Raw genomic sequence first — 19,047 nt, 5'->3', positions numbered from 1 at the left:
TACTGCACGATGATATAGGATGGACTCGTTTGCCTCTTGCTTATGAAAGCTCTCAAAGCTTCATCTGCTGTTTTAGTATAATTCCAAATGAATGATCTGCAATGCAACTAAGTCGGCGGTGATGGCTGTGCGGTTTAAGCGGGCTTTGGGTGGGAATACCAGGTTTATGACTATGTTCAGAGCAGACCGATTGACTTATTGCTCAAAGTGTATAAAGGCAAGGCGGCCGCAGGTGCCAGATTTGGTATGGAGCTGTGGGGTTACTCTAATGTCACTGATGTCCATACAGTAAAGAAGCATTTCTTCAAGAAATTGCTGGGTTTGCCGCCATCAGCCACCAATTTTGGTGTACATTTGGAACTGGTCTGTAGACCAATTGGGGATTTGGTGCGTTTGCAGCCTGTCCTGCATTGGCTTAGGCGCTCGAGCAACGAGAGAGCTATTCTCACTCATGAATTGATTATTTCTCAGATTACCAGTAATGCAGGTGGTAAGGTCCCATGGCTGTCTCATGTTATGAAGCAATTGAGGACAATTAACTTTACACATTTGTTTCCGCCCCGAAATGTGCTCTCTCGTGGCGAGGTAAAACTGTGGACTGTCCGCTTTTATGAGCATGTGAACGCTAATAGAGAAAGTATGGAGCTGCTGAAACCTAAGAACAGAGGGTTAACGACCATTTCGTCCCCTGGCATCCAGAAATACTTGCTTTGGGCAGAATTTCCTGCAGACCGTGTACTTATAACCAGGGAACGTTTGATTGTGTTTCATCACGAGCGGTTGTGGTGGAGGCCTGGTCTCAGGGAGGCGGGGGGGGGGGGGGCAGCGGGTTGGGGGTGTTAATCGGTCTTGCCTTCTGAGTGATGCGCCATATGAGGACCTTGCACATTTGTTTTTTTTTCTGTCCTGCATATGCGAAAGTAAGAGGCTTGGTCTAACAGCCCTTATTGCACAAACTGGGTTTTGTGCAATATCGGCCCGCTCTAATATATTTACTATGGGCTGACTCAACCAGTGTGGGTTGGTCCTTGTTTACATATTTAAAATCAGCATTTCATATGCTCAGAAGTGCGACATGAAATGAGACTCTGTATGACTTAACTGGTTGGGAAGGGACTTTTCATGGGTATTTAAGAGATCTTATATATTTTAGGATATTTGATTTTCTAACGCGCATATCCCACAAGGGAAACCTGGGAGCAAACTTCATTAAGGCGCGTTTGGATTTATACTGAACCAACACCATTAAAATATGCCAGATAACTCAAAGAAATACACAAATATGTTTTCAGATGTTTCCGAAATATGGTTAAAGAATGTATTTGCCGTGTAAAGAAAGGAAATTCCAAGCTCAGGAGCCCACAACAGAGAAACTTCTATCACCTCAGGTAGTAGTTCTGGAGGGGGGGGGGAATACCAACAGGCATCCCCCCCACCCTCCCAATCAATCGCATAGGCTGATGACTTACAATTCAAGATGTCAGATAGGTAGGAGCAAGACCGTTAACACACTTAAAGACAAGAGTTAGCACCTTAAACTGTATTCGCTTTCATACTAGGAGCCAATGAAGGCTCTTCTGAAACTCAGAAATCTATGTTCTCCATGGTAATGAGAAAATCAATTGCACCGCTGAATTCTGTGTCACCTGAAGCCGCTGAAGCTGGTATTTGGATATTCCAGACAATAGGGCAATACAATAGTCCAATTTGGTGTTCTTTAGAGATCCCACCACAATTGGATGATCCTTTTCATAGATGAGCAGGAGTAGGGGTTTAAGGAGTTTAATCTGGTAATAACAGGCCTTGATAATTTGATTTATCTGTAAATTACAGCTCATACTGGACTGCCAAATAACCCCAAGACTATTTTCTGTCTGTATATAATTAGCAAGTAACCCAAACAGGGTTGCACAGGGTATTGAGTCAAGCACATTGTTCACTTTCTTTTTAGGACCAAAGATGATAATCTCTTTTTGAGAGGGATTCAATTGGAGTTAATTGTCCAACATACATATTTGAATTTTTTCTGCTCATTTTAATATGCGCTCGACTGCCTATCATCGCTGTGTGAGACGTACATATATCGGTGTGCCATCCACATATGAATGATAACAGATTAAATTGAGCAAATATATTGAGTAAAGGGTGGTTATATAAATTAAACCGTGTAGGAGACAATGAAGAACCCTGCGGGACTCTGCACCTAACAGGCAACGGATCAGACAGGTAAGATCCTCCCTTGACCTATTGTGAGCGTTTGGACAGGACGGATGTGAACCACTGGATGGTCCAATCACACATCTGCGCCAGTGATAAAAGTCTAGCTTTGAGTATGCCAAAGTTCACTGTGCCGAAGGCTGCCAGCAAATTGAGCATTACCAGCATGCTGATATCACCTTTGTCGGCAGTCTCGAGAAGGTCATCCCATACAGTGAGTAGGGCGCTCTCAGACTCATGACCTGCTCTGAATCCTGATTGATAAGGATCTAGGATGTTTCTTTCCTCCTAAAAACCCTGTAATTGGGAAGTAACAACCTTCTCCAGGATTTTAGCCTGCCACAGGATGCACGCAATAGGGCGATAATTGGATAGTAAATTCTGATCCAGGGCGGACCGTTTAACAATGGGGTTAAATGGGATTTCTTTAGTTCATCAGGAACAACGCCTTGCGCATGTGATGCATTTACCAAAAACTGAATTGGTTTGCAAACAGCATAAGCATGCTTCTTGGCCAGGTAGGCCGGAATGGGGTCATAAATGTGAGTAGTACGTTTTAGCTGAGCAAACAAAGATTCAATGCTCTCAGCTGTAACCGGTGAGCAGGTAAACTTAGGTGCACTAACTTCATTTTCTGGAACTGTATTTTCCAAAGCAGCCTCAAAAATGAATGTCGTTGAATGGGCATCCATACTGCTGCGAATCAAATACATTTTTCTGTAAAATGTATTTTGTATTATTTTTCTGTGCATTTCCAAAATAAACATGATGATATGCATGTCTTTTGTGACCGACAACCTGTTAATTAGGATGTCTCTTGATGCAACTTTCACTTATTTCCTACTAATCATTTCTTTTTATAGAAATAGCAAGCAATTGCAAGTATGACTGAACTGCCGCTACAAGAGCATACGCTAATGGCTTGGAAACATGTGCTCCCACTCTGACTGATGGCATTGCCAATATCAGTACACGCTGCTGTGCTCCCCCCTGGCTAGCTCACGGCTGAGTTGTTTTTCCATTGCATGCGGGGACTTGGTTATTATAATGGATGATTATAATTATAAAATTGTTTTTATAATGCGCTTAATACCAGCGAGTGGTTTGCAGGCGCAGATCAGGGTTCAAACCTGTGTTGCGCTGCGTGTCTTGCTTCCAAGACAAACAAGTTGCCCCCGAGCTATCCTTCCTTTTTAGTTTTGGCTATTAGGTGGCGCTGAAAGCACTACCTATAAAGCTGAAACTATTGTCATTAAAATAAGAGCATTAACATGAGCGCTTGAAATAGGGGCTTTATATGCAGATTTGTAAAGCTTTTCAATGCAGGTTGACATATGAGGATGTCTATTATGTAGTTTGACCATGTGTCCCACCCATTTAACACCCATCAAAAAGGGTGTTCCTCCCATTCCCACACCACACTTCTTTTTGCACTCTTTGGCTGATTCTCTACTGTGTGGTGAATTTGTCAGCCATGTTTACTTCCAAGATGGCGGCCACCATCTGTTAATGGTATAAAAAGGTAATTTGACTTGATTGATGGTTTTAAAAATATTTACAAAATATTTTAAGTTGTTACATATTTTGATGTATTTGGTTATCAAAATAAAGAAGTCTTGTTAAAAATATGTGTTTTGTAAAATGGCTTTCAAATTCTCCATACACTGATTTGTGGGTGGTGGTGAAGTGTTTCCTGATGTATACATGACCCAATTGGCTGTGCAGATAATGAGGTTAGAAGGATGCCACTGGTTCTGCAGTCTATGTTTCTTTACAGGCGGTAGTCATTTTATTTCATCATTTGATCACTCTTGTTTTGTGTTGCATCGTTCATGCATTTACTGAGTCCCCTGTTCGCCCGGCCCTGTGACTGTTAGTGAGCTGCTTTGGGGAACATTGATGAGAACAGCCTTTAAATTACGTTTTCTAAGTGGGTGCTTCGGGGAACTGTGTTTTTGGATAAGTGCAGCACAAGAACAGCACTCACGCGAGGTTGAGGTATGGTGGTGTTGCTGCAAGTGACCAGAGCCTATGGGTGTTAGAAGAATGTGTTCCTTAAAGGGAACGGCCAGCAAATTAAGGGGTGCAAGTTATGTTTCTGTAACTTGAACGATCAATGTCAAAGGGAGGAGGGATGGACTTCTGTGTATGTACGTGTTCTAAGTGACTTTTACCTAAGCACAACTGCATGAATACACAGTATGTGTGCTTACATTGGTACCAAGGAAGGGGCCAGCAGATCATAGTGTGCGTTGCGATTCTGGGCTTAGAGTGGCTTGGGGCCATTTTGCCCAAGTGGATAAAGGCCATAGGTGGAGCAGAATATCTCCCGTTTGAAAAACTGGAAATGCACCAGTGTTTTTCTATTTCTTTATACAAGTGGTGTGCATGGTGTTTAAATCCACAGCTAGAAAGAGTCATTAAATGATTCATTTGGATTGCTGCTGGCTATGGCTTAGCTAGTGTCGTGGGACTCGTGGCCAGGATCTTTCCTTGCCAGCTACCATTTGCTGACAGGTCCAGCACGGCTCCTGCCTTGTGCATGGTCAGATGGAGGCCACGCAAACTCTGAATCCTGTAGAGGATGGCATAGCAGGAAGTTGTGTGCTATTGTGTAAGGAGGAGTGACCCCAGCCTAACGGGTGCTCCACGGTGGGTCTTACCATCAGTATGCTGATGCACTTCCTTTGGTAGTGTTTCTGTATGAAGCAATCTGTCACTGTCATTAAAATAACTTGGCCAGTAAGAAGCATGTGTACTGATTAACACCTGGCAGGTTGCGGCACATAAGATTTGGTGATACCGGGTAGGGCGATAATAAAGACATGAATTCTTACCAACTGTTCCAGGCTACCGTACTCCGTTCGATCAGCTACCTAGTTCAGAGAATTTTAAAACGCAATAACCAACTGCAAATACCAAAACTGTTGGCTTTGTCAATGCTTGTTCTCATTACAAGTCCCTGCATACAAACGTCAAAGCCAGGACAGATAAAAAGCGTCTCACAAATGTGGCCACTTGGGAGTGTCTGGCTGTGCAATACACCCCCAGATGCAGCTTGCATGGGATAGCCTAACATCACAGATCACAAAATAGTAGAGCATAAGGCAGAACTGTTCGTGTGCAGTGGGCCATGTTCGGGAATGCTATCCTAGGAGAGAGAACTTGCATTAAGAAAAAGAAAATATTCAGGGAAAAAACTGCATAAAACAGACACTCGACAACTCCGTATCCTGGTTTATAATCTGGTCAATACCATTGCCCATTGCCTCTGGTTTTTCTCTTAATCGGCATGATATACTGTGGGTGATTTGGGTTCTTTCTGCATCCTGGTAGAATCAATAGAATGTGGGCTTGACCGACACAGAATGTTACCAGGTAGAATGTTCTGGTATGACTGGTGTTCTGAGAGAGTCAGTTGAGATGGATGTGAGCCCAGAGAGAGTATGCCGGTGCTTGTTATTGTAACACTAAAGTTACAATCCTATGCATATGACTCAAGGAACTGGATGTAATATGCTGGGACTCAATAAGAGAGTCACTTACAAATCCAATGAAGTCAGAGTCATCTTGCGTGAATCCAACAAAGCTCTACATATACCTTTTACTTCTCTACTAGTCTTGCTTTACTGTCAGCACCCCCCTCCCCAGGACCCCACCCCACACACACATGCCACTCACAATCTCAGGTAGAGCAAAACGATTGATCATTTTGGATAAAGCACATATGGCACCTCGTGACCGACTAATCAAATATGGAGTTAAGGAAGCAGCAAAGACGCGGTCTAAGAGAAAGACCCTAGTGCTGTCCGAGAGCAGCTGGGGGGGGGGGGGGTTGTCCTGGTCTTCGTGTAAAAAGTAGTGGGGCCATGTTGCCCCTGTGTCACTCCCTTCTACCTCGCTCTATCCCCACCGATCCCACAAAGATACACAACACTTAATGACCACGATTACTGTACTCATAGGCTAAGTAGTGTGGGCACCCGGGCTGTCATACATACACCTATCTTGCAATAAATATCAGTACCATTTTTGTGTGGAACATAATTTTTGGCCGTAGGCATTTATTTCTTATTCACAATCATAAACCAACCACATGATAAAAGACAGGTGTGCTTTTGGGCACACAGTGTCCAAGGCGAGTGATGCCTTGCTTCCGCTAGCAAGTCTTTCGGTCCAATTAGCATCCCCTCTTTGGACAAGTGGCAACGCTGCCTACGCCTTTTTGTCGCTACCAAACCTGCTAACCAGCGTTTCCTGCCCTCATCGCACTTCCTTTTCCCGGGTGGGTTGGATGGGAATTTTACAACACGGTCCTTCTTCCTCAGAAAGCTATACCCGAGATGGGAGTGCTTTCTTTTCATTGTGCCTCTCCTTACCTAGAGGCTCCTTATATCCTCCCCTTCAATTTTGTTATTCCAGTGGGGGGCAGCCCTCCCCTGGCCCCCCGATGTTTCTCTTCTCACCTTACTCCTTATTTTGGCCATGTTTCCATGACGATGCGTCCTGGAGGCAACCTTGTGGCAGCCCTCCGACTGTGTGACCTTCTTCTCTGCCCCCAACCTGCGTCTAATGCCCCATGCCCTCTATCGTGCCTTCCTTCGTTGCGGCCTGCGGCCGAGGATACAGCTTCAAGCAGTCACTCCTATCCAATAACCCATGATACGCACCTCCTAATTAACTTAAATTAAGGGTAAGGGAAATGCCCAGGACTATAGCTACACCCCCACCCTTTCCAAAAAGCTTAATTGCGCAAGCCAGACAAAGATCCCTGCAGGCGAGGGACTCTGAAATGAGCGCCATGTTTCCCAACTATGTCCACGCCCGGACTGGCCTATAGATCAATGCTCGAATCAGAAAAGCAAAATGCTAGTGTGGTCAATTTTTTTGTCAAAGTTATATGTGGGCCCCTTTTCTGGTCATGGTGGACCAGTTTGACGAGTTACTTCGCCACGTCTCGGGAGGATAGCTCAGCGGCAACATGCTCGCCTTGGAAGCAAGACGACAAACAGGTTTGATCCCCAGGTCCGCGCTTAGAAGCCTCTAGGTATTAAGCGCGTTATAAATAACTTACCATATCATATCATGCGGCTACTAGATTTGACCATTATTGCAGAATACATATTCTTTAATTTGCACAATTTGCATCACATTTTTATCAAAAACCTCACCCTGGGGTACTATTCAAACAGTCTGTCTCAAAAGCAATGTATTGCGATTTGCAACTGTGGGCCACTTTTTCATTGGTGGCGAGGAAATTGTATGACTCAGACCGACCCTGGCTATGTCCCAAGCAGTCCATGCAAATAAACTGTTTCCAGCACCTGCGAGACAGCGCTGTATGAAATAAGTCTGCATGGCGGATTTATTTCGGTAATTTGGCATATGGTTTTAAACATGGGCACCGACTTCAGGTTTTCCCGGGGGTACGAAATAAATCACGGGTTACTTTCATTTGTACACCAAGTAATTCCTTATGTCAAGAATGGATGTAGACTGAGGGGCAGACAATCCTTTACTCTAGAGAGACTTTTATAAAAACGAAATCGTGGTATTCTTTTAAAGCGTTGAGTTTTTAGCCCCGACCAAGGAGCCCATTCCAAAATTGAGGCAAATCAGCTCTGGTCAAAGGAAAGAGTAATGGGCAAGCGGAATGGCATTCCGAAGTGGGCTGCCTACCACTGTCCGTAACTAGCCCCCGTCCGCCCCACCCCCCTAGCCACCCTCAAACACCGCTGCAGCTGATGCAAAGCACCGTGGCCATAGCAACTGCGGAGGACAAGTTATATTTTTTTTAAACGCCATAATTCTTCCCAAACTAAAACAGGTTCCCTCACCCCTATTCACTCGCTTCGAGCAATTTATCAGCCCTGCCACCCATTGTTCTCTTCGTCCAAGTCCTGCTTTCCCTCCAGAACCCAAGCTTTATTGCTCTTCCTGAAGCATTGTGCGGAAGTCTAATGAACGATGGGCGGGGGGAGAATACCCACCCGTTCCTTTCAAGCTAACAACTCACATTGTTCTCCATGGCGAGGCGTCGCACTGCTGGGGTGGCCAATGTTTTGTGTCCTTTTATCTCCTGGTGAGTATGTTCCTCGTGAGACATGGCGGGCGTTTCAACAATATCCTCTTCAGCAAACACATCTGAAGATTAAGAGAAAGAAAACAAATAAAAAAGGGCTTGGCATCAGAACGTCGAAAGCATTCGTTTTAGTTGCAATTCATTTCTACAAAATGAAAAAATATATATTTTTCCAGGAAGAGTAGTTTGTGTTTTATAAATGCATGTTTGCTTTCAGAGAAGTGCCTACTTTTATTGGCCCTGGCCCATGACACTGCATTAACTACTAACAGGGTAATTGATAGAATTTCGCAGAAAAGTGTCGCAAGCGGCTGGCGCAGAGTGTCCGCGTGCGATTGACTGCGCCAGGCACGTGCGCTAAAACCGATTTCCGCGCACAGCGTATTCATGGATTTCAGGCTTCCAAACCAGCCGTGGCGCAGAGAATCGCAGCGACCCTGCAGCAGCGCCAGTAACGCCCCCAAGAACGCCCTCGCGCAAGGAAAAGCCATCCAAATCGCTAAATCATCGCAAAGGGCTGCGCTAACCCTGGACCAGTTCACCGGGCTGGCAAACAGCAAACGCCAAGCGGGGAACGTGTATTGCAGGGGTGCGCGGGAAGTTCCACACGCGACTGGCCCCGTGCAAGCAGGGTACGTGAATTTCAGGGGTGCGCGGGAAGTTGCACAAGCGATTTCAGCAGGGTACGTGTATTTCAGGGGTGCGCGGGAAGTTCCACACGCGAATGGGCCAGTGCGAGCAAGGTACGTGTATTCCATGGGTGCGCGGGAAGTTGCACACGCGATTTCATCAGGGTACGTGTATTTCAGGGGTGCGCGGGAAGTTCCACACGCGATTGGCCCAGTGCGAGCAGGGTACGTGTATTTCAGGGGTGCGCGGGAAGTTCCACACGCGATAGTCCCAGTGCGAGCAGGGTACGTGTATTTCAGGGGTGCGCGGGAAGTTCCACACGCGATTGTCCCAGTGCGAGCAGGGTACGTGTATTTCAGGGGTGCGCGGGAAGTTGTACACGCGATACCAGCAGGGAATGTGTATTTCAGGGGTTCTGGGGAGTACTACACGTGAATTGGCCGTGTGGGTCCTCCCAGGTGTACGCTCCACAACCTCCACGGCCCCTGCAGGCAGCCCACACCACGGGGGACTACCCTGCACCCCTGCTCATGTCCCGCAGGCAGCCCATCCACCATGGGCATGCCCCCCAGCCAACCCACATGTCACCTTGCACTACTGATCAACAATGCATGTCTCCCACCACCCCCACCCCCCAGCACTGTGGGGCACCTGCCAGCAGGCCCCCACCCATGTCTCCCACCACCCCCACCCCCCAGCCACCAGGGGCAGCCTCCACCACCCCCACCCCCCAGCCACCAGGGCCAGCCCCCACCAGGCCCCCACCCATGTCTCCCACCACCCCCACCCCCCAGCATCCAGGGTCACCCTCCACCAGGCACCCACTCATGTCAACCACCACCCCCACCCCCCAGCCACCAGGGGCAGCCTCCACCAGGCCCCCACCCATGTCTCCCACCACCCCCACCCCCAGCCACCAGGGGCAGCCTCCACCAGGCCCCCACTCATGTCTCCCACCACCCCCACCCCCCTGCCACCATGGGCAGACTCCACCAGGCCCCCACTCATGTCTCCCACCACCCCCACCCCCCTGCCACCATGGGCAGACTCCACCAGGCCCCCACTCATGTCTCCCACCACCCCCACCCCCCAGCAGTGCAGGGGCAGCCTCCACCAGGCCCCCACTCATGTCTCCCACCACCCCACCCCCCAGCCACCAGGGGCAGCCCCCACCAGGCCCCCACCCATGTCTCCCACCACCCCCACCCCCCAGCATCCAGGGTCACCCTCCACCAGGCACCCACTCATGTCTCCCACCACCCCCAGCCACCAGGGGCAGCCTCCACCAGGCCCCACCCCTGTCTCCCACAACCCCCACCCCCCAGCATCCAGGGTCACCCTCCACCAGGCACCCACTCATGTCTCCCACCACCCCCACCCCCCAGCCACCAGGGGCAGCCTCCACCAGGCCCCCACCCATGTCTCCCATTACCCCCAGCCCCCAGCCACCAGGGGCAGCCTCCACCAGGCCCCCACCCATGTCTCCCACCACCCCCACCTCCCTGCCACCATGGGCAGACTCCACCAGGCCCCCACTCATGTCTCCCACCACCCCCACACCCCAGCAGTGCAGGGGCAGCCTCCAGCAGGCCCCCACTCATGTCTCCCACCACCCCCACCCCCCAGCCACCAGGGGCAGCCCCCACCAGGCCCCCACCCATGTCTCCCACCACCCCACCCCCCAGCCACCAGGGGCAGCCTCCACCAGGCCCCCACTCATGTCTCCCACCACCCCCACCCCCCTGCCACCATGGGCAGACTCCACCAGGCCCCCACTCATGTCTCCCACCACCCCCACACCCCAGCAGTGCAGGGGCAGCCTCCACCAGGCCCCCACTCATGTCTCCCACCACCCCCACCCCCCAGCAGTGCAGGGGCAGCCTCCACCAGGCCCCCACTCATGTCTCCCACCACCCCCACCCCCCAGCACTGTGGGGCACCTGCCAGCAGGCCCCCACCCATGTCTCCCACCACCCCCACCCCCCAGCAGTGCAGGGGCAGCCTCCACCAGGCCCCCACTCATGTCTCCCACCACCCCCACCCCCCAGCCACCAGGGGCAGCCCCCACCAGGCCCCCACCCATGTCTCCCACCACCCCCACCCCCCAGCCACCAGGGGCAGCCCCCACCAGGCCCCCACCCATGTCTCCCACCACCCCCCCAGCCACCAGGGGCAGCCCCCACCAGGCCCCCACCCATGTCTCCCACCACCCCCACCCCCCAGGGGCAGCCTCCACCAGGCCCCCACTCATATCTCCCACCACCCCCACCCCCCTGCCACCATGGGCAGACTCCACCAGGCCCCCACTCATGTCTCCCACCACCCCCACACCCCAGCAGTGCAGGGGCAGCCTCCACCAGGCCCCCACTCATGTCTCCCACCACCCCCACCCCCCAGCAGTGCAGGGGCAGCCTCCACCAGGCCCCCACTCATGTCTCCCACCACCCCCACCCCCCAGCACTGTGGGGCACCTGCCAGCAGGCCCCCACCCATGTCTCCCACCACCCCCACCCCCCAGCAGTGCAGGGGCAGCCTCCACCAGGCCCCCACTCATGTCTCCCACCACCCCCACCCCCCAGCCACCAGGGGCAGCCCCCACCAGGCCCCCACCCATGTCTCCCACCACCCCCACCCCCCAGCCACCAGGGGCAGCCCCCACCAGGCCCCCACCCATGTCTCCCACCACCCCCCAGCCACCAGGGGCAGCCCCCACCAGGCCCCCACCCATGTCTCCCACCACCCCCACCCCCCAGGGGCAGCCTCCACCAGGCCCCCACTCATATCTCCCACCACCCCCACCCCCCTGCCACCATGGGCAGACTCCACCAGGCCCCCACTCATGTCTCCCACCACCCTCACCCCCCAGCAGTGCAGGGGCAGCCTCCACCAGGCCCCCACTCATGTCTCCCACCACCCCCACCCCCCAGCATCCAGGGTCACCTCCCACCAGGCCTCCACTCATGTCTCCCACCACCCCCACCCCCCAGCAGTGCAGGGGCAGCCTCCACCAGGCCCCCACTCATGTCTCCCACCACCCCCACCCCCCAGCACTGTGGGGCACCTGCCAGCAGGCCCCCACCCATGTCTCCCACCACCCCCACCCCCCAGCCACCAGGGGCAGCCTCCACCAGGCCCCCACTCATGTCTCCCACCACCCCCACCCCCCAGCATCCAGGGTCACCCTCCACCAGGCACCCACTCATGTCTCCCACCACCCCACCCCCCAGCCACCAGGGGCAGCCTCCACCAGGCCCCCACCCATGTCTCCCACCACCCCCACCCCCCAGCCACCAGGGGCAGCCTCCACCAGGCCCCCACTCATGTCTCCCACCACCCCCACCCCCCAGCAGTGCAGGGGCAGCCTCCACCAGGCCCCCACTCATGTCTCCCACCACCCCCACCCCCCAGCCACCAGGGGCAGCCCCCACCAAGCCCCCACCCATGTCTCCCACCACCCCCACCCCCCAGCCACCAGGGGCAGCCTCCACCAGGCCCCCACTCATGTCTCCCACCACCCCACCCCCCCAGCATCCAGGGTCACCCTCCACCAGGCCCCCACTCATGTCTCCCACCACCCCCACCCCCCAGCAGTGCAGGGGCAGCCTCCACCAGGCCCCCACTCATGTCTCCCACCACCCCCACCCCCCAGCAGTGCAGGGGCAGCCTCCACCAGGCCCCCACTCATGTCTCCCACCACCCCCCAGCACTGTGGGGCACCTGCCAGCAGGCCCCCACCCATGTCTCCCACCACCCCCACCCCCCAGCCACCAGGGGCAGCCTCCACCAGGCCCCCACTCATGTCTCCCACCACTCCCACCCCCCAGCATCCAGGGTCACCCTCCACCAGGCACCCACTCATGTCTCCCACCACCCCCACCCCCCAGCCACCAGGGGCAGCCTCCACTAGGCCCCCACCCATGTCTCCCACCACTCCCACCACCCCCACCCCCCTGCCACCATGGGCAGCCTCCACCAGGCCCCCACTCATGTCTCCCACCACCCCCACACCCCAGCAGTGCAGGGGCAGCCTCCAGCAGGCACCCACTCATGTCTCCCACCACCCCCACCCCCCTGCCACCATGGGCAGACTCCACCAGGCCCCCACCCATGTCTCCCACCACCCCCACCCCCCTGCCACCATGGGCAGACTCCACCAGGCCCCCACTCATGTCTCCCACCACCCCCACACCCCAGCAGTGCAGGGGCAGCCTCCAGCAGGCCCCCACTCATGTCCCCCTGCACCCCCACCCCCCTGCCACCATGGGCGTCCTCCACCAGGCCCCCACCACCCCCACCCCCCAGCCCCCATCCCCCATCAGGCCCCCACCCATGTCTCCCACCACCCCCACCCCCCAGCCACCAGGGGCAGCCCCCACCAGGCCCCCATCCATGTCTCCCACCACCCCCACCCCCCAGCCACCAGGGGCAGCCTCCACCAGGCCCCCACTCATGTCTCCCACCACCCCCACCCCCCAGCATCCAGGGTCACCCTCCACCAGGCACCCACTCATGTCTCCCACCACCCCCACCCCCCAGCCACCAGGGGCAGCCTCCACCAGGCCCCCACTCATGTCTCCCACCACCCCCACCCCCCAGCAGTGCAGGGGCAGCCTCCAGCAGGCCCCCACTCATGTCTCCCACCACCCCCACCCCCCTGCCACCATGGGCAGCCCCCACCAGGTCCTCACAATCCCCAATCATGTGCGTAATGGTCAGCCTCCACAGCCAAAAAGCCCTACCAAGTAACCCATTCACCCACATGGAAATGGAAATCACATGTTACACCCCCAATGTTCATTAAGCTAATGAACCCATGTCCGTCACACACAATGGTTGCAATTGAATGGGAAAACACACAACATGACATGCATGAAACCAATGAGATGATACCACACAGTGAAGTATAGAAACAAAATTGTATTGAAAAAAATAAAGAATGCTAAAGAAAGAAAACAAACTACAATGTGAATGAGAAAAAAAAAGCTGCATGTCCGTATAAAAACACAAAACTGCAAATCAGAATCCAAAAAAATTATGTCCAAAGTCAAATGTAAAAATAATCTCCATGCAAAAATAGAACTATGTACAAAACTAACAAGGGTCCATGAGCCCAACTGAACAAAGGAAACCTACTAAAAAACCTACCTAAAAATCAACTATATACAAAAAGTGGAGCAGTGTCCGTCGACTCCAAATCATAATAAGAAAGAAAGGAAACCTAAAACTAAAGAACTACATACAAAGGCGGCGGGCAAGTCCAGCGGCTCACTCCGTGGTGTCCCGGGCCAGGGCATCATCGAACTCCTGTTCGATGTCCCGGAGGCGGTCCAGTTCCATGGCCCCGAGGGTCCGCAGGGACGACGCCGTGTCCTCCTCCAACCCCCTGCGGATTGCCTCGAGGCACTCGGCCCGCCTCAGGGCCCTCCGCATGGAGTTCTCCGCCCTGACCATTGTGAGCCGCGCCTCTTCCGCCCGCCGCCGCTCCGCACCTATGGCGTGGCCCAACCGCTGCCACACGGAAGACACTCTCTGTCCTGGGTCACCCTGCCCTCCGGCCGATGCCTGCCCCTCCGATGTCGAAAGCCCCGAGCCTTCATGTCTCACACCATGTTGCTGCTGCTGCTGCTCTGCCTCTGCCCGTGCACTGCCTCCTGCTGCCTGCACATCCTCCGCCGGCTGGGGTGCACTTGTTGATGTGGCCACCCCTGCTGGACCTCCGACTCCCGACTGTGGCAGGGATGCCTCCTCCACCAGCCTGGCCGCACCGTCAGAGGCAGCTCCACAGGGCACCCAGGTGACTGATGGGTGGGAAGATGGCACAGAGGACGACTGGCGCGTAGGGGGTCCAGTTGAGGAGGGGGTCGAAGCAAGCCCCATCAGACAGCGGAATCCGGCCTGGGTGACCTGTCCCAGCAGGGTGACGTGGTCAACGAGCCATTCGAGATGACGTGCAGTCTCTCCATGAAAAGACTGCAGGTCACCTCGCATGGCCCGTTGACGCAACGCCACACCAGCCAGGACAGGCTCAACCCGGACCTGGATGGCCACGTCCGCAGGCAGAGGAAGGCCAGTTGACGTCAGCTCATCCCCTGCCTGAAAACGGGTCTGGACGTAGGCATCCCTGCTGGTGCAAGATGATGCAGGGACAGGATCGGGGACAGGATTGCACACAGGCACCTCCGCGGCCGCCTGTGCTGCCTCCTGTCCCTGGTCCTGCACTGCACCACTAGCACCAGTGGGATCCCCACCTCCAGACCCAGTCTCTGGTGCTTGCACGGCCTCCTCCTCCACCAAACCCCCCACCAACCCGGATGACTCCGTGCCATCTTCCCCTGTTGGGCCCTGTGGGGTCCCAGCTGCCCCTTCTGCTGCCGAGGAGTCCAACTGCAACCTCCGCCTTTTGGACCTCCCCCCGGCAGCTGCGGCCTGGGACGCGGCACCGGACTCCTCACTCCCCGACGAGATGACAACACGGGAGGGGAGCCGGGCCTTGCGTCTCCGGCTGGCGGTCGGATCCCCGCCGCTGTGCTCCACAGCACCTTCTCCGCCCTCTTCATCAGTTGACACTGCAGACAGGGAGAAACAAAACACAGGCATCAGGGCACTGTACAATGGACACATACACGCATGACAGTTGCACATGAGTGGCATTGGCAAACCTCAGACATGTCATCACAATCCCCAACACACATGTCATTGCAACTCGCACACATGAGCCATACCACAGCCATATCGCAACTGCCACCACCATCCATACACATACAACAGCATCAGCAGCCAAAGGGGAGCCAGACATCACATGCAACACATGAAGTGCACCACACAGGTACACACACCACCACACTTGCATGCATGTCTACACCTCTGCCAAGTCTCGCACTGTTCAGACGGGCATCCATGTCACATCTGCCAATCAGGCTTCCACATACCGCTGTCACATGCATCCATGTTGCATCACTGTTGCACCCTTGACAAATACACACACATGCACATGTACACAGTGCTCATACATGCAGCCGAAAACAACATACATGCCTGACATCACGGACATGTCTACTTACATACACATTCATCCAAACATGTGTGCACGCACAACTGCATTTGCCATGCAAGCCCACGCACACAAGCACCATCCATGTCTCACACATTACAGCCCTCGCATGTGTCAGACCCACGGCCCTGTACACCCCCACCCATACTCGACCCCATACAAACAGATGTGCAACCGGCACAATGCCGAATAATAACCACACGCACTGCTCACAATCAGGATGCATGTACACTCACCGCTCGACTCCAGACGGGTCTGCTTCTCTAGGACCTGGACGTGGAGCGCTGGGGATATGCGTTCCAGGACCCCCATCTGTTCTTCCGACAAGTGGCCCCGGCGCCCCTTGGCATCCGCTGCCTTCAAGAGGCGCCGGGCCTTGTTCAGGGTCCTGGACCTGAAGTCCTCCCAGCGCTTCCTGACATGTTGTAAGTCCCGGACTGCCAGCCCCTCCGCGTTGATGGCAGTCACGATGTCAGTCCAGATCCGAGTCCGTCCTTCCTTGTCGGCGCGGGAACTTCCGAAGAGGGCATCATACTGCCCCAGGACTTGCTCCACCAGGACACCAACTTCGGTGGCACTGAAGCTGGTGCCCCTCTGCCTCTCTGGCCGGGGGTTGTCAGTGGTCACAGATGGTGTTTGCCCCGACATGACAACCCCAGAGGCAGGAGTGGGTGGGCAACTGGGTCCTGGGGCTGGGCTGTGGAGCGATGGAATTCCAGTCGGGAGTCTTCGGTTCCAGCAGGGGTGGTCACAGCAACAGCACCCCTGGCTGATGTGCAGGCAGCAAATGGCAGTGCACGTGGGCAGCAGGCAGTCAGGCAGCAGCAGATGGCAGGTGGGAGCGTGCTCGGGCTCTGGGGGGCAGTAGTTCGGCCTTCTGGGCAGGAGCGTGATCTTCCGTGTGCTTACGCGTGGCCAGCTTGGTACGGAGTGATTTGGCACGTGAAAATCCTGCACGTCAGCGTGAAAACCGAGGAAAGGCCCTTAGCGCGTCAGCACGCATACGCGATTCTATTGGACCAAAGGCCCTCAGCACGTAAGCGCGTCTGTGACGTGACACGCACGGGTGTTTCCCACACAGCACGCGATGACAGAGCACAAGTGGAAAGACTGCACGTCAGAGTGTCATCGCGTGTGATTGGTGGAAATGGCCCTACACGCAGAAGTGACAAAGCGTGTAATTGGTGGAAATGGCCCTAGCGCGTACACGCCGCGTAAGTGACGCTGGAGGTGTGGGCCTGTATAAAAGGTACGCGTAGAACACCATTTCCTTGTACGTGCTTTTCGTGGAGAGCGAGTGGGTGAATTCTGTACTTCTTGTCGTTTCACACGCGATTTACTTCACGGCGTTTCAAGTTCGTATTCCCTGTTACCTCTGACAGCTTTTTCTCTTTTTTCTCTTTTACTGGTTTACCTGGGCCTATTCCCTCAAACAGTGTTCCCTACTACTGTTGTCCTGTCTCCTCAGACAGCGTACAAATCTTCTTTTGGCGGGGGTGTTGCCAACCAAACGCGCTCCTTTTTCACGCTCTTTTACCTGGCAGACGGTGAGTCACGCACGTATCTAACATCTGTGCTTGCCCCCTGTGTAGCCTACCCCTTCAGAGGTCATTCTAGGCTGCGTGTGACATGCATACGTTCATTCTTGTGTTACTGGGTGCCACAGCGTAGTGCAGGTTTTTCTTTCTGCACACGTGGTCTAGGAGGGGTTGCGGTGAACAGAGAGTGTGTCAGCGGAAACAAAATTCAAGTTAAAGTGGTGACCGGCAATGGGTTGGGGAGAGAGGGGGCCCCCGAAATTCGGAATCACAGATCAGACCATATAAACCAAACAATAATTGAAAAACATGAATATTTTATTTAAATTCCATTTGTTAAAACATACATATTAAATTTTAAATTTTGTTACAAGCTCATCTCTAAATAGCAGCATATTGTTGTAGAATAAAGTGCATAGTGAAACAAAGTGCCAATATAAAACCAGACTGAAAATTCAGTCAGTATTAACTTCATGTTGCCAAGCTGTCTGAACCTCAAGTCGGCTGAAGAGGGTCACCCGGCTGGTGGTCAGAGGCTATGGCCGCATTTAACCATATAGAGAAAACCCCAAAAATATATGGACAAGGCAATAGTAGTTCCTAATTAGAAAAAGGGGTGCCATACGTCGACTACTGTACTGTCATGACCTACTATATACACTAGGTCTGACATATACACAGGAAGTAGTTTCGATGGTGCGGAGCATCTAGGCTGTTTCACGGTTGATGCCCATCTTCTTCAGGACGGCGCACTCCCGTTGGAATATTTGCCACTTAAAGGTTTTAATGTAGCAATAAGGCAATAATACACACAGGAATACAGAATTATGCAAAATGAATCCATAATTTTACCAATATCTCAACTTTGAAACTGGCCACTTGTTCCCGAATGTACATCCTGGGAAATGTGTATGGACCTGTAGGGCAAGTTCTCAGTCAAGTAGAACGTCAGTCTGTGCGCGAACCATCCCGCCTTCGTTGAATCCTCAATAGCTCTCTAGGAGGGGTTGCGTGCACGTCATCTCCCTTTTTTGGGGCTCCTGTGCGTAGCGTGACCCGTCATCTTTCCCCAGGGGTTACAATCAGCCTTGCAAGAGCACTAGGGTACAATTACCATCTGGTACCCAATCCCTTTGACCCCCAATTGCCCAGGACAATATTTTACACCCACTCCCATACGCACATTAACATCAGTGCCATGGCTGGGAGGCGAGGATTCCGTAAGGGTGGCAAAGGTGGAAGAGCCACAAGTGGTGGCCGTGGTGGATCCGGTATGGGACGTGGTCGTTACTTGCAGGGTGAGCCTGTCCCCCCCATGTGTGGAGGACCAGTCAAGGGCACCCATAATCCCCCCCCCCCCTCCCGTTGAGGCTGATGTGGCTGACACCATCCATGCTCAGCCCTTGTTGGACCAGCCCATTGTGGCACCAGACCTGGCTGACTCCATGGCTGACTTCCAGGTCAGCAGGGCTATGACACGTGCGCTGGTGCACGTTGATGTCACCATGCCACGTGCATCTGGGGCAGCA

General features: G+C 53.8%; 1 protein-coding gene across 1 annotated transcript in view; it reads right to left on the bottom strand.

Annotated features, from left to right (window-relative positions):
- DBT (dihydrolipoamide branched chain transacylase E2) overlaps positions 1–19,047 on the bottom strand; it is a 490,460-nt gene that overhangs the window by 168,960 nt on the left and 302,453 nt on the right. The window contains exon 5 of the mRNA XM_069641585.1: positions 8,234–8,361. Coding sequence (XP_069497686.1) covers positions 8,234–8,361 — 128 coding nt within the window. The remainder of the gene's footprint in view (positions 1–8,233; positions 8,362–19,047) is intronic.

This window comes from Ambystoma mexicanum, chromosome 1q (genome assembly GCF_040938575.1).
Source record: "Ambystoma mexicanum isolate Mex_15411 chromosome 1q, UKY_AmexF1_1, whole genome shotgun sequence".
In the NCBI taxonomy this organism is placed as follows: Eukaryota; Metazoa; Chordata; class Amphibia; order Caudata; family Ambystomatidae; genus Ambystoma; species Ambystoma mexicanum.
This window is presented reverse-complemented; position numbering and strand designations above follow the sequence as displayed.